The sequence below is a fragment of the Opisthorchis viverrini genome, assembly GCF_000715545.1.
Source record: "Opisthorchis viverrini unplaced genomic scaffold opera_v5_356, whole genome shotgun sequence".
In the NCBI taxonomy this organism is placed as follows: Eukaryota; Metazoa; Platyhelminthes; class Trematoda; order Opisthorchiida; family Opisthorchiidae; genus Opisthorchis; species Opisthorchis viverrini.
The window spans coordinates 155326-172021 of record NW_008752007.1 but is presented as its reverse complement, the minus strand read 5'-3'; the positions used below and the strand labels follow the sequence as shown (position 1 = coordinate 172021).

The 16696-nt window shown below is 42.7% G+C and overlaps 1 protein-coding gene across 1 annotated transcript in view; it reads left to right on the top strand.

Annotated features, from left to right (window-relative positions):
• Nucleotides 1–16696, top strand: part of T265_15097 (hypothetical protein) — a gene marked incomplete at both ends in the record, with an annotated part of 120846 nt that overhangs the window by 80645 nt on the left and 23505 nt on the right. Inside the window, 4 exons of the mRNA XM_009176572.1 lie at nucleotides 3642–3734; nucleotides 5020–5112; nucleotides 8092–8383; nucleotides 15053–15180. Coding sequence (XP_009174836.1) covers nucleotides 3642–3734; nucleotides 5020–5112; nucleotides 8092–8383; nucleotides 15053–15180 — 606 coding nt within the window. The remainder of the gene's footprint in view (nucleotides 1–3641; nucleotides 3735–5019; nucleotides 5113–8091; nucleotides 8384–15052; nucleotides 15181–16696) is intronic.

The following is a 16696-nucleotide window of genomic DNA, read 5'->3' as shown; positions in this document are numbered from 1 at the left end:
CCAATGCTACCTGGAATTTACTGTCTGTTTCTTTTCGTTTTTTCGTTTTTCCTTAATAAGAGAGGCCACAACAGACTTCACCTATCGCATCCCAACCCCTTAAATGCTACGTCATTTCTCGGCTCGGAACCGCTATCGTAGCGTGATTACATTACTTGTGAAGCTGGTTTGGAGTGGTTCGTTTGATGACATGATAAGAGTCTCGGCGGGATGGGGGGTTATGCTGCATTTAATAGTTGTGACAGAATTAGCAGATAAGTGCTAAGGCACACAATAGTTAGGGTGTTCATTCTTTTAGAAAGTACTTCCTGTGTATGAAAATCACTTCGGCCACGGGCTAGTTTTCTCATTTCGGTGTCCAATATCGTAGTACTATTGGCTACAAGAGCGTCTCTTTTGTACCAGTGATTAATAATATGGAGAGAAACCTCCATAAGTTTCTTTTAGTTCAGTTCAGTTCAGCTTACGAATAGAAGAGGGGTATACCGTAGGCCAAATCATGGTCAGCGTTGATGCACTCACATAGGAAACAGTTTTCAGCTCTCATGTGTCCATTGCAGCGTGAAAACAAGCATTTTGGTTGTAATGTTTCGTCAGCACTGTAAAGACCATCATTGGTACGTGTACGTTTCTCTATCAATTACACATATTAGTAGGTAAAAGTGACGTTGGAAACGGTAAAAATGGTTTCATTATAGGAGTAATGACAACATTTGAGTTTTTGTATTTCACAACAGGATACTTCTGACTGCGTAGGAGGTGGGTTTTTTCTGCAATCCCTAATTTTTGCTTTAACATATCTGTAGACTTTGAGTCGTACTGTGAGTTATACTAACTGACGGGATTAATAGCTCATGGAAGTGGCACACTTATGGATGAGATAACCGATTGATTTGATTGCTCAATGCCATTAGGTCTAATTGCATACGAAATGCCCGGAAACAAATAAATGCTCGTGTTGACGGACCGATTGCGTCTCTCATTACAATCCATGATCAGTGCCATGTGACATGCCCACTAAATAACAATGTACGTGGTTCATACTGGTCACCGGGGATGCGCATTTTAGCTGGAAAATTTATATGCGCCGTGTTTATCGAGTAGCATGAAGCATCCTGTCCACCCATAACCACTCAGTCTGCACGGTCTCAAAGAGCTCGCCTGATCAAGAACATATCGTTGCTTCGAGTTCATAGTCCGAAATTTTTCGGACCAAGAGCAATATGGAAGCTGCATTGATGCACTAAATGCTTGTTTCAGTCATACATCTTTATAAGAATGTACATAATAGGATACCGCTGCTGGTTTGACGATGTTGCAGTTTCCTAAGTAACGTATGTTTTCATAACCTCGTTTCTGGTTGGAAAGTCCGAGTTATCGCATTATCAACGCCGAAGTGATTCGTTGAGACAAGTTGATTGTTTCCGTGTTTCCAACGAAGCACTGGGTGAATATTTTCTTGTCCAAGTACCCATCTTTTGGAAAAATCTGCAGCATTCTCATTCTTGTTGGTTTGTCAACTGCATTCCATCACAATTGAGCGCGACTTGTGAATAATCGGTCTTTGCGTTAAAATGTCTAAATTTATTCATGATGTACAGGCCTACAACCGTACGCACACAACAAGTGGAAGCACGAGGCTACTTGCTTTAAGCCGAGTCGTTCGTGTTCACTGTCGTCAAACCCAAAATTTCTTTCAGAATTCACTGCTGACCTGGGATTTTTGACGTACATAAATTGATCAGCAAATTCACGGATAAACGATGCGCCTAAGGTAGATGTTCCGCAGGCGTAAAATACGGTAGTCACGACCAAAGGATAGCACTCACAAATAGGAGCAGTTTGCCACTACTTTAGACTGCGCCCAGAATTATTATCCTCCGTATTTCAACTGAGGTCACGTCTGTTGTTTTTCAGGTGAAAGCCTTTATGTAAAAAAAGACAGAATTATAGCGCTCTTGTGTCAATTCCTGATCACCCACGGCACAATCAAACTATTTCATTCCAGACATGCTGGCTTTTAGAATCAGCCTTGCAAAATTCTCCGCGGCATTTGTTATTGATGAACAGAAATTTCTGTCGCTGACCTAAAAAATAATCAATTTTTTATCCACCTGCGAAAAACTCGTTCTCGTTAGCCTGCTGTTTATACAACACTCCACTATACACCATATGGAGATTTGTTACCACCGTGCTTTAATGTTAGCTCTTCTAGTGGCAATAACTTTTTTGAAGTCTCTAATGGTTGGAGCGCGCTGACCTCATCGACAGCACCAAATCAGTGAGCAGCAGTGATGCTTTACTGCCGATCATTTGAAAGCTTTCCTGCGAAGAAAACTATCAGGAAGGTCAGATTCCTGAATGTAACCTCAGAACGCCCGGAACCTACTGCTCCACCAAAAGCTCAACTGGAAAGCCGGCAAGCATCCAGGCCAGTCAATCATTCAAGCAATTCAGTAAACCTGATGAGTGTTCTCTGCGCCATAGAAGCACGACCGAATGTGATCAGCGTTCAGGCTTTTTCACAGAGGCACGATCGATGTTCACTAACGCCTATCAGACAGCCTGGATCCATGTCAGAAAGTCCCCTTTAAATAGCGTGGGGCCGTTGTAACTTTTGCTCTCTCACTCACTCGCTTGTTCGGAATATAGCTGTTGTGTTCCCTTCTGTGAGTCTTTTCTCTCCGACACTAGGCACTGGAGAGGGTCAGCAGCAGATACTACGGGCCGACGAAACAGAAGATATAACAAAAACTTAAAAATGGATGAGACAGGGGCCCGAAATCTACCACAATAATTCTACACCTTCATATAATCATTCGAGCACTCTTGATAGAAAGTGACTTTAAGAATGCCATTGAAGTATTACAGCATCTTGAACCATGCGCAGAGAGGATCACGCGGAACCCATATTGGTAGTTAAGTACCCTTAGCACTACCCCGACTTTTCGCAATGACATTTATAACTCTCTGCCAATTTAAATTTTGGCCACCTCTCTGCTTGCATCATTTCGATTTGGGCACACAAATAGCACTCTTTTTGGTAAACCGTGTTTCGGTCTACGAACGCATGATTAAGCCACCACACCTTTCGGTGCTTGACACATTCGTCACCCAGGTTCTCTGTTACACCACTGAACACTCGTTTATTATTTGTGTAGTTGGGGATTCGTTTACATTGGTTGTGATTCTGAGATAATGGGCGTGATCTCTTTGAGTGCTCGCAGAGATCAATTCTCACAACTATTCAGCTAAACTTGCCTACTACAGTCTGGGATTCAAGGATGTAATAGGAGTATGATCAAACTGGCGTTTTCACGATGCTTTCTCAACCAGTTCTTTCTGGACGATGACCGCATGGTCGAAGTATTTAGTTCCTAATTGATTGTGATTTTTCGAAAGCATTTGTGCTCCTTGTGCGGAGGTAAGTGTTTGACTAAGCGTATGGTAAGATGGTATCACAATAGGCAGCTAATAGCAGTGGTTGTATCTTTATTTGGATTGAAATTACGCAAATTATCATGGCCTTATCAAGGTCGAATGCGTCCTCACTCGGGAGCCTTCCCAAAACAAGATCACTTAGACCTTTACCTGCATTGCAAGCACCGCTTAATACGTCTTGAATGCGTTTTTCTTTTCAGAATGCTTCTGTAAATCGCGATTATGTTCCCGAGAAATCCGACAAATTAGCCAAGGCTCAAATAATCCAGCCAGAACAGGCACATACCGGAAGAGTGAGTTATATGTTCGATTCATTCCTCTGAAAGTCTGATATTAACTTGTCACAAGATAATTTGTCTTCATTCGAATCGCATTATTTCGTGCGGGAATATACCTGAAAAGTCCAAAATGAGATTTTAGCACAGGATTTTCTTAGTGCAATTCCACCGCTTTGCCCACTCTGTGGGAAACTGACAATCGGTTCTCAAAAGTTCTCTTGATACTTTTCCTATTCTGACAAACTACTTTTTTTCATTACTGCTACCCAACACGCTATACTTGTGTGAAAGGAAATCCTGACGATACTGATTGGGTTAGTTTTATCCACTCATCTGAGTATTTTAAGTAGTTGGCCATTTACTGCTGGACTCAGCAACTGAAATGGTGTCATGATGTGCTTCCTAGGGTTAAACTGTACTCAGTCTAGCTTCCCGAAGCATCATTTTGGACGAGACTCTAACATTTGAAAAGTTTGGTGTTGCATTAACTTCATGGTCGGATGAAGAATGCCTACCGATAAAAGTCTATGAGGTTAAGTATTGTAGTTGGCGCGAATCCTTAGTTCAGAGCCTGATGAAATTTTGTGGGCAATCGTTTCGTTTTGGACTGGTTTGCATTAAATCCCTCATCTTTGGCGAAGTAAATGAAGCACATTTAGATAAAGAAGGTAAGCTGGATTAACATCCAGGTGCGCATTCTTTAAGCTGGCCTTTGCGTGTTCTTTCAGCATGTTCGATATTCCCAATGTTTTAGAACATTGTATTCAACACAGTCCGCAGATGGTCAGTCATGCAGTGTTAAATGAATCTCAATCTAGGTTTCCGGTATCTGTTAATATCGATCCCCATTGCATTTNTCAGGACCTCTCTCTTTGAGTGCTCGCAGAGATCAATTCTCACAACTATTCAGCTAAACTCGCCTACTACAGTCTGGGATTCAAGGATGTAATAGGAGTATGATCAAACTGGCGTTTTCACGATGCTTTCTCAACCAGTTCTTTCTGGACGATGACCGCATGGTCGAAGTATTTAGTTCCTAATTGATTGTGATTTTTCGAAAGCATTTGTGCTCCTTGTGCGGAGGTAAGTGTTTGACTAAGCGTATGGTAAGATGGTTGGTAAATAGGCAGCTAATAGCAGTGGTTGTATCTTTATTTGGATTGAAATTACGCAAATTATCATGGCCTTATCAAGGTCGAATGCGTCCTCACTCGGGAGCCTTCCCAAAACAAGATCACTTAGACCTTTACCTGCATTGCAAGCACCGCTTAATACGTCTTGAATGCGTTTTTCTTTTCAGAATGCTTCTGTAAATCGCGATTATGTTCCCGAGAAATCCGACAAATTAGCCAAGGCTCAAATAATCCAGCCAGAACAGGCACATACCGGAAGAGTGAGTTATATGTTCGATTCATTCCTCTGAAAGTCTGATATTAACTTGTCACAAGATAATTTGTCTTCATTCGAATCGCATTATTTCGTGCGGGAATATACCTGAAAAGTCCAAAATGAGATTTTAGCACAGGATTTTCTTAGTGCAATTCCACCGCTTTGCCCACTCTGTGGGAAACTGACAATCGGTTCTCAAAAGTTCTCTTGATACTTTTCCTATTCCGATAAACTACTTTTTTCATTGCTGCTACCCAACACGCTATACTTGTGTGAAAGGAAATCCTGACGATACTGATTGGGTTGGCTTTATCCACTCATCTGAGTATTTTAAGTAGTTGGCCATTTACTGCTGGACTCAGCAACTGGAATGGTGTCATGATGTGCTTCCTAGGGTTAAACTGTACTCAGTCTAGCTTCCCGAAGCATCATTTTGGACGAGACTCTAACATTTGAAAAGTTTGGTGTTGCATTAACTTCATGGTCGGATGAAGAATGCCTACCGATAAAAGTCTATGAGGTTAAGTATTGTAGTTGGCGCGAATCCTTAGTTCAGAGCCTGATGAAATTTTGCGGGCAATCGTTTCGTTTTGGACTGGTTTGCATTAAATCCCTCATCTTTGGCGAAGTAAATGAAGCACATTTAGATAAAGAAGGTAAGCTGGATTAACATCCAGGTGCGCATTCTTTAAGCTGGCCTTTGCGTGTTCTTTCAGCATGTTCGATATTCCCAATGTTTTAGAACATTGTATTCAACACAGTCCGCAGATGGTCAGTCATGCAGTGTTAAATGAATCTCAATCTAGGTTTCCGGTATCTGTTAATATCGATCCCCATTGCATTTAATGATTTCCTGTACTCTTTGGCTTGGAAAAAAGCAAAGGCGAAGTTAAACTACCTGAGGCTTTAAACGGGGCAGTAATAAAATTTTCATGAATTGATACGACCAATCTTACTCAATACTTGGTCGATCAGTTGAAGCCAGTTACTCAGGAACTGACCACTACAGCACAAAGATCCGCCCTAATCAACTGAATTTTCAAAAATGTTCACTATTATGGACAAAGACGTGTGCTCATCAAATTTCCAGTCCACGTTTACCAATGCCTGCCTGCGTCAAATACTTAGTTTTCCGTGCGACTCATTTATATAGGAGAGTATCCCAAGTGGCGCGCCGGTGTAGGTCCTCAAAAGCTTGTTTCTGCTATCCATCGAGAACGCCAGCTTGAAGATCCAGGATTCACCTACCGACAAGTTGATGGAATAGCTATGAGCGGCCTACTGAACCAACCTCTAGCAACATGTTTTGGCTTTATTGGAGCGACAGTTAGTCAAGCATATTATATATAGTGTATACGTATTATGTATATATGTATATATTACAATTAGTGTATTATAAGCGCTCCGTAGACGGCACACTGGCCATTTCCACCAGTCAGAGACTAGTTCTGAAACCGGTAGGACGTCTCAATAGCCTGTAGCCAAAGCGCAACTTATGAAGAAAGAGCTGCTACATACTCCCTGGTTTTTAGACACTAATCACCTGTAGGTCGACAGATAAGTTAAATATAGCCTTTGCAGAGTACCTAACGAATGAAGTAATTTGTACACTTTGGAGTAAAATTGCAATGTTATTTCGGTGCTACGAACATCAGGTGCTGCATGTTGGATTTTTTCGAAGCTGATTTAGGACTGGTCACAAGTACTCTGAAACGAAATGAATATACTAAAGAATTTATTAGATAAGATATTGGAGTGAGAATAAAACCCAAACGGGGCAGTTTGTCCATAACGGTTGTATTTATAGATATATTTGACAAAGAGGCTTAAATCAACTGCCCACGCAATTGGACCTCTAGTCTCATCCCTGGAAAGAACACAGTGTTGCGGAAGCCTGGGTTTGTAAGGTAACGACTAACGTCAAGTAGTGGGGACAAACCTGTTCGAACCAACCTTCACTGTGCATATCAATTCAGTGTAATTAAGGAGAACGTTCTATAGATAAAGCCGGTGGGTGTCTCAGTGCCGGAACGAAGAAGCATATTCCCTTCATGTTTAGGACCTAACAGCATATCAGAGCTTGGAATTACTGCTTGGTGGTGATTTACCACATTCAGTGGTTAGCAAAGAGCTTTGGATAAAGCCCTATTCATGTCTTACGAGAAAACTTGAAATTTCTGGATTATCGTCAATGTCATCGCTACGCTGTACTTATAGGTTTTCGAGCCTGAAACGATATCAGAGCTTGGAATCACTGCTTGGTGGTGATTTACCACATTCAGTGGTTAGCAAAGAGCTTTGGATAAAGCCCTATTCATGTCTTACGAGAAAACTTGAAATTTCTGGATTATCGTCAAAGTCATCGCTACGCTATACTTATAGGTTTTCGAGCCTGAAACGGATTGATCGATTAGCGTTGAACGGGCAACTGAAAATCTGCGCAACCCACAAAAGGTCTCCGCCATCTAACTGGACGGCCAGTTATCGCGCGACATCCAGTTTGAGGCTTATTTACCCATAGAAGCCTACAAAATCACTTGTTATTCGCGGCACAAAACGTCTCCGTCATCTAACTGTACGGTCAGCTATCGCACGACATCCAGTTTGAAGCTTATTTACCCACAGAAGCCTACAAAATCACTTGTTATTCGCGTTTTTACAGCATGCAACTCAACCGGATAGTCATTTCTCTTCACATCATGTAAAGAGCTTTCCGGTCACTGGACGTAACGTTTGTCACAGCAAATGTTAGTTAAATCGCCTCAGATCCGCTCCGGGTATCCGTCGTGAATGGTTAGGTTAACTAAATTTATGATACATTAGAACTGCAGTCTGTATTTTCCAGTCGTCTGATTTTCTCCCGTTTGTTTGGTTACATTTCTTCGCCATCCGTGATTCTTGCAACACTACTGTGGTAAACCCTATCAGAAACTTATCCATGCTATTTATACTTTCCTGCTTTCCCCCTTCCCTCATCTACTAGGTGAAATGGTCAGTTTTCAAAATATACCTTCGTAATGTGGGTCTGCGATACAGCCTGCTCATCCTGATTTCGTTTCCACTGAATCAACTGGCTTCATTTGGTACCAGTTTGTGGTTGGCTGATTGGTCTGAGGATGCCACAACACAACTGAATTTGACAGAATTCTTGAAAGCCAATCCGGATGCACTGCGGAATACGAGTGCCTATCCAGGCCTAGACCAGCAATTGACTGAATTCTATGCACAGAGGGACTATCGGCTTGGTATATATGGCGCGCTGGGCTTAGCTCAAGGTATGCGGGATCAGCACATGGAATGTTGTTCACCAGTAGCCACTTGCATCAGATAGCTTAACACAATACACAAACACATATCTGGTCCTAAGCCCATTATTCTTTGAACGTCGGATCAACAGCACATATTCACTGCATAAGATTCATACTAACATGATATGTGGGAAACCAACTTAGTTGAGATAGCCAGCACAAAACCCTTCATATTGACCGATCCAGCTTAGCGACCCTCCAAAAATCGTTCATCCTTCCCAAAATATCGACCTATTCAGTGTGCAGAAGAGAACCTTTCATCATAGTTTCTAGGTTTACAGCTAATTTAACGTGTACATAGAAAGCATCGACCATTGTTTAACTGGCTTTCTCGGACCGATCACAAGAGGCCTGTGTATAAAGCAAATTCAAAAATTTTGGCAGAGAGTTTGACGTTTCCGCTGTTAAGTGAGGGGCAAGCAGTTAGTTGGGAACATTTTGCTTCTATCTGAACCAGCATGATATTACTTTACTAGGTCAGAGAAGCTCATATTCCACTTATTGGTATATTGGCCGATCCTTGTTACTATAAACAATGTTCAATATTTTACGACTACTGAGGATATATCTGAATTTCCATTGTCCCACGCAAAAAAGGGCCATACAGTTGGCCTGGGTGTCCAGTATTCTTTATATCCGTTTGCAATTCGAAGATCACCCAGGTGCGCAAGGCGCTCATTGCCTACTGATTGGGCAAATCTCTACGAAAGGATATTCATCGTGATGCGTAGGCCGTTTTTTGCACGGTATTTGTTCCTGGGTTCTTTTGACCGTGGTACGCTAGGTACCGATCATTTTTGCGTCCTTAGAACAGTACACGGCCACTTTGTCGTTGACTGGTACAAAAATGGTGAAACAGAAACGACGTCTGCGCATGTGTGCATCTAACTTTTCGTGTAGACTGGGTTTTCTACTACAATAAGTGTGCACTGTCGAAGGTCATGAATCTGTGTGCCAGTTGGATTGCATGGTACCTTTTTGGATACCTGTGGTACCTTTTAGATAAACAATAAGTTCTTAGTCATTGAATGTGAATTGAATCCTCCATTGAATGTGAATTCCGGTGTAAATTTACTTTTTTGACAATCCAGCTTGTTTTATTCACGTAGCTGCTACAGTCTGGTGAGTTCGCTTTACGAAGTTCGACTTGGTGCAGAGGCATCCGATACAAAACTGGATGCAAGAGCAAAGCTTTGATGCAAGGGCGCCATTGGTTGCGCCTCACAGTCATATTTGTCAGAGGCACTGAACCGTTGGTTTGTCACGTCCCGTGAATCCCATCCGGCGTGATGGCATCCACTAGTAGGACCGGCGTGACTAATAAGGGGTTTCATGCTCCTTTCTGTCAGAGACTCGCCGTCCCTGGGTCGTCTCCGTCCGGTACAATGCTGAGCTTTACGAGGCCATCTGTTATCCGAAGTTCCCACAAGTCGACAAAGAGGAACAGTTTTTTGAAAAATACACTTATTCGCAAATCAATTTGGTTTTCACGAGAGACTCAACCGAATCTCTCGTTTATGATATTCTACAATTGAATGTGCTGCACACAGGCCGCCTCATGATTCAGTTGGCACGATATTCGAGATATCCCAGTATATTTTCACAAAGGAAACTACTCACAAGTTTGCTGAAAACTCTTCGACAGCCCACGACCGGTTTCGCCCTTCTTGGGGCTCATCAGGTAGGCGCAGTCCCCGAGTTTTCGTCAACCTTACGATCTAATTGAACCCAAATTGGACTGTTTTCGAAAAATAGACTCATTGGCAAATCAATTCGGTACAGTGTTGATTTGCCAATGAGTCTATTTTTCGAAAACAGTCAAATTTGGGTTCAAGTAGATCGTAAGGTTGACGAAAACTCGGGGACTGCGCCTACCTGATGAGCCCCAAGAAGGGTGAAACCGGTCGTGGGCTGTCGAAGAGTTTTCAGCAACCTTGTGAGTAGTATCCATTAGGAACAATGTTTGTTCAGTTATAAAATGCTCGACACGAACACGCGAAAGATCACACACAAGGGCTAGTTTTCGCGGTTGTCAAGTTGCTTTTTAGATGCGATCTGATTATTGGAGATGGACCGGAACTCAAACGAAGTTTGGACGACAGTCCATTTATTTAGCTATAGTGTGTTCCCTCTTTACGTTACACCCATTCATCAATGGTTAAAGGCAATGGCGGAAATAATCCAATCAGGAAGTCATCGGCACTCGGGCATCTAGGCTATTACCTTCTATGCGTAGCTACTAAGTTCCTAAACTAACTGGGCATGCCATCGCCTCCAATGCTTGGCTGCATCTCCCACACTCTCCCACTTTCCGGTGATCGAAACTGTTGCTTCTGGAGCCAGTGTCCCCATGGTACATGGTTTATAAGTGATAAATTGAACTGCACGTGTGCCATTGGGGGAAGGAATAGACTATATTTGCGATTTAATTGAGTGCGCTGGTAAAGTTGTTAGTTCTTAGGCCTCAAAACCTAGACAACGACTGTCGCTCTCCACAAAGAACGTTTAATCTAGATTCAGCAATGAAATTTACCAAGAGAAATGTGGCTGGTAATGGGATCTTTACTAGGTCCTATTCGAAAGGTTTTACTTGTGATGGAATAGCAGTACTTTTGTATCGATCAGTGGATGATTCGCTTTCCATCGACGATATGTAGATGACTTATTCATTACATTGAATAATGATGTAATGGCTGATTTAAACTCAATTCTATTGAGCAGGAAATCGATGAACATATGAGCGTTTCGAATATCTGTATGAAAATAAGACAGGTGAAGTGTATCACGTGAATACATCTGAGCAGTTGGTGTACACAGTTCAGGGGTTTTCCTCGTTTGAATTGAAACTAAATTTTCCCAGGAGTACCACTGGAAGGACAAAGAGATGACTGTCTGCAACAGAAACTAGATTTTCTGTATTTTGTACTGTGAAAACGGGAATCTTTGAAAAGATGATAGACAGTTCACTCGGTAGACAAGAAGCGAATCTATGCCAGTCTCCCACAAAATTAAGGAAAATCCCCAGAAGAGTAAAGAGTGGCTTAGGGTCTACATTCATGGCGCCTAAACCTTGTTCGAGTTTCGGTTCACCCCTATCATCAGATCACATTTGAAAGATAAATTGCTGACAGCTACCCCCAGCTTTTGTGTGAACTCTTGCGGGCTCGTGTCGAGCACAGTATGTGAGTCGTACAATGAGGCGTTTATCTGACAGAATACACAAAAAAAGTTTTGTTCCGACTCGTAGTAACTGTCGGTGACAGATGGCCAAACACAGAAATCAGGTCTTGTTCGCTACACTGCATCATCTAATGTATTTTGCCGGAATATTCAGTCGGTTTATCCAGCAGATTAAACTCGCCTGACATCACGATGATCGTTGTGAATCCGGCTTAGGCGCCCTCAAAACCGCCCGAACAATAAATAATAGTCGAGTTGGTGGAGAAATAGTGGAGCGAGAAAGAAAGTAACCGGCAGAATAAAGACACTTTTACTTCGAATGACACCACAGCTTCTTGCATTGAAAGAAAAATTATGAAGAGATTATAATCCGCTAAGCAACCAGATAAAGATAACGCCTACTGCACCGCGGTTTGTCTTTTGCCAAACGACATGTGAGGGTAAAGATCAAGCAGTACCGTTTTTCTCATAACTTTTAACGGGGATGCGGATTAAAACGTTTTGAAATAGGATCCATTGCAATGGTTCTTATAGAGTTAAGTAAAGGAAAACCACTGGAAGGCCCAATTGGGATGTACGACATAATCTCAAACTCGCCGACTTAATATGTAAGTTTATAGGTAGGGATCTTTGGAGCGTGGAGGCTACCAGCCAAAACGATTTGGACAAACTGAACAAATATTCCAAGTAATTCATACATAACCGGGAGGACGAATAAAGCCCTGTGCAATACAACAGATAACCTCTTACGGGCCTTAATACAGTGGCCAGTTTGTGACTTTGACGGTCTTTCACCGTTTCCGCGTTTCTCGCAATTGCAGCCAGTCGTCGGTGAAACCATCAGTTATACTGTGAAACTAAACAATAACAGTGACGAACAATCATCCGTTATCTGCTTGCAGTTACAATGAACGTGTCACTCCTCGGCAAATGCCCTTTTTCAACAGCTCTCGCCAACAGTCACTGTTAGGCATTTTCACTGAATACGGCAGACTAAAGCCTAAACATTCTTCCTAACTATCGAGCTAATGAGCGGTAATTCTAAACTGGGCATCAATTGTTAAAACGGAATGCTGCCTGCGTCTGTTAAACCAAACTAAAATGGTCTGGCTAATGGGCGGTAATTCTAAACTGGGCGTCAATTGTTAAAACCGAATGCTGTCTGCGCCTACTGTTGCGTCTGTTAAACCAAACTAAAATGGTCTAGCTCTAGTCTGCTTGCTGTTCATAGCTGCCACGCCAATCGAAGTAAGCATGGGGACCGAGGTACTGCCACAGTGTTCAGGGCCACGAACCACGAACCTTCCAGGCAGTAAGTACGTGCCTTAACCACTGGGCTAGCCAAACAAAACCAGATGTACCTGCCACCAAAGAACCAAACATGTTGTTGATTCTTCAAAGCCTTACCCGGACTGTTACATCTACGCGTCATATTTCATCTCCTTTAAAATCCATCATCAGCAGAATTCATCGGGATGAAATACGGTTATGCTTCTGATTTATAAATCTTAAGTCAGCGTTGTAACGAAGCATCTGGTGGTTTTGTTCATCCGAGAGATGAGTAAACGCTGAGACAATTAGGTTTACCCCTTTGAGGGAAAAGTCGTCTGAAAACATCCATCTTTGTGTGCAAAATAGCCTCTCACAGTGATCTTATGGTTGCCACCACATATCATGTCACCGTGTCTATTCGCCAATCCATTCTGTGTCTGAGTGAGTGAAGTTGGGGTAACTGACGTCTGCTTTATTTTTTTTGCTGCGAGCGATGAACACCATTTGGAAAGAGGGGTCTGAATGATACTGCCGTTTTTGTCGAATTGTGAGATTCCAACGAAGTGCATTCAGTTTCAAAGCAGCCTTCTTTTAGTTATTTTAGCGAGGAATTTGTAAACAGCAAAGAGAAATGTAAGTGAAGGATTCTTCCGAGTTTTACGATATTCAAAATTAATTAGTCTTTTTATCAACCAGAGTGGTTACTCCTGTCTAATATGGATTTCTGGGGATTTAGTGGATTCTTTTTTTACTTCAGCTTATGCTAAAAACCGCAATGCATGCTTAGACCAGAACCTCACTCACAGCGTTGGCGGCACTCTCTATAATACGTCTGACTCATGTGCAGTGGAAATCTGAGGTTTTCTGACTTCGAGCCACTGTAGCTGTTATCCACTCGCGGCCACTAGTACGTGTGTCCAATCGTTATCCGGTTGACTATCTCTTCTGAACGTCTCAATGACTTGAAGTTACTTTGTCGTACCGTTACAAAATGTGAGTCGTAAAAACGTACGAAGAATGCATACCGACAACCACAATCCTGCATGGGTTCGTAATGTTGGTTCTTAGTCCCGGAGAAGCATTTTCACGTGCAGCGTACAAGCCGTAGTTCCAAAGATTAGCGCATATCGTTTTCTTAATGAGTGCGCTGGGCCAACCATACTCAGGAGTACTGTCTGGGTAAGTGAAGTCCGTTAGCTTATCACATTAGCGATATTTAAGCTGGAGACATTCGTCGTGTTCTTGGACAAAATGAATCCACCCTTCCAGTCGTTACGAAGTCGCAGTACATATATCTATTCTTAACCGATCGGAATGCGTCGTGGACAAAACCTTTTATCTTCACTCGTCTAAAAGACAGACCAGATAAACGCACACAAATCAATTTGCATAATTTGGTATTTGGTCTCTTTTTCAAATAAGCTTGTTCTGACACACTGTTTCTACCCGAAATTTCCTGTTTGCGTTATCTTTCATGACAAGCCGTACTGAAATTCGTGGCTCACGTAACTGGTCATATGGCGGCGATTCGTGCCAGCTATCGTCTTCACACTGACTGTTTCACCTCACTCTTGCATGGTCGTGGCTTATGTCTCGGTTATACCAAACAACCGAGCATATTACTTGCACATGCGAAACTGTCAAGTCGTGCCATACAGCCCAAACTTCCGCAGAAAAGTTCCTCCGAGGCCGAGGCACTCACTCGACTGTCGAGCGACATAGATGGTTTGGATAACGTTCTGCCGTTCACACTCACGGGATTATGTAATGTGTTGATGGAAATGGGCTTCACTCTTGGATTTCAAGTTTACATACTACTAGTCTGCGGCAATGATTTCGTCATTGCTTTTGGACTCATTCTCCTGTGGGTGCTCACTACCGTGATCGTGATTATCCAGGCAGGTGGTCCTGTTCTCTCGCGATTCCACAGTGTTCTGTCGATCATTTATGGGCCGTTGCGCTAATGTTCGCATCGATTTTCTCGTGCAATTTGAAGCAGAATTTAATCCATTGTCCGATCAACTAGTTTTCCTAAGCTTACTGGTGTGGTTGGTGTGAGTTCGCATGCCCACAGCACTGCGGTAATTTCGCATTTCTTTTCTATGAATTCGTAACCCTTACCCGGTTCTTTCTTGCTCTGGGCAATCTTATTTTTCAATCGGCCGTTCTTGGCATTCCTTTTAGTGGTCGCCTCCTGGGTGTCTGTTGTTGCATTCGCTTGTGGACATTTGGCCTGCGCACAAAAGTTGCATGACCTTCTGCTTGCTGGAGTACTTCATGCTCCAGGTGGTTTTTTCGACTCGGTTCCACAGGTAAGCTTAAAGGGAATTACATGTCTTTTTGGTGCCCTGTCGCTAATGCCTGCCATACTTCTACTCCATTCCTTTTCTTTGTCATTTGATAAATTTTACCTACACAAGCCCTCATTCGGACTCCCACTCACGCTGTAATTTGCGGACCATGCCGGTCTTTATTCATGAGGTTTACAGCTGCCATGCACGATGCAGTCAGCTGGAATATCGATCGAAATTTGTCATTTGTAGTATTTTTCATCTTGTTGGCTAATTACCTGTCTGGCATGGAAAGAAAAGAAAGAGACTCAGAACTAGGTCGAAGAAGCCAGAAAATCTGCTCAGGTAAGTAGCCATTCAAGACTAAGCCTTCTAGACAGTCTCCATAAACAGTCTCCGTAAACAATTCTTCCTCTGTAAAGCTCAACTGATGTTTAAGTTTGTCGACGCTGATTTGGCTGGTAGACCGATCCCCTTACCGGTACCTGTGAACTAGAGGTTAGCAATGTTCCACCCCTGTTTTATCAGATATGGGGTTCTTTTTCTGAAGAACTTGCCACAAGAAATGGACAGTACAGCTTGATTAGATCACAACTGGCTGTGGGCATAAGGCAGTGTGACGCGTATTCCCACAGTTTTTCAGAATTGCGTCAGATACTAGACAACCATCCATATGACACATATATGTTGTTTTATTTTCGAAGATCATTCCTTTGTTACTTAGTCTAATTCATGAAATCAGACTTGGTGGATCTTTGTTCAGAAGAAGTATATCACTTAGAGGGGTTAGTTCTTTCATACTAGTGTCCTTTGGAACGAACTTCAGGAAATTTATGAGCCCAGCCGATGGACTGACACAGTCAGTTAACCAAACGTTTGAATTTTCACTCCTTTGCACATCTCGTCAAAATTATACGATTGCCCCATGCATACCAATGAGTAGCTAATCTACGCGAACCGAAGCCACCGTCCTAATACCGAAGGTGACCAATTTTGCTGTACTCAGACACCCAAATACTCCACCAACCTTATGGTCAACTAGGTAACTTCTAGAATTTTCACTGATACATTTAGTCCAATGCCCAGATAATCGTATGCTGGGTTGGGTACGCCTAAACACTTTCCGAAAACCATATTGTTTTTGTAAACCTTTCTGCCCTCCTGAAGAGACTGAACCTTACTGTGGTATGACGTTTTGTATACTTCGGCGACCCTTTGAGCTATACTGGGGGGTGTCCGCGCGACACTCGCAAAGTCTCTCAAACCGGGTTGGTCACCTCTTAGAAGTCTGACGAACACAGTCCCCTGCTCCTACAGATTGGGGGTTGGAATATGTGTTGCGACATCTTCCGTAAAGATGGTTATGTTCTTGCATTTCCAGCTAGATACCGCCGCCTTGTGGTTAGGCTTTTGAGACAAAGGCTTTGATTGAGCACTCTTGTCGTTTTCCTGTCCACGCGTGGCCCCCTGACACTATCCAAGCCCACGTACAACCACGGCTGTCAAGTGGGGGGATTGAGAAGGGAGCTGTGTGTGC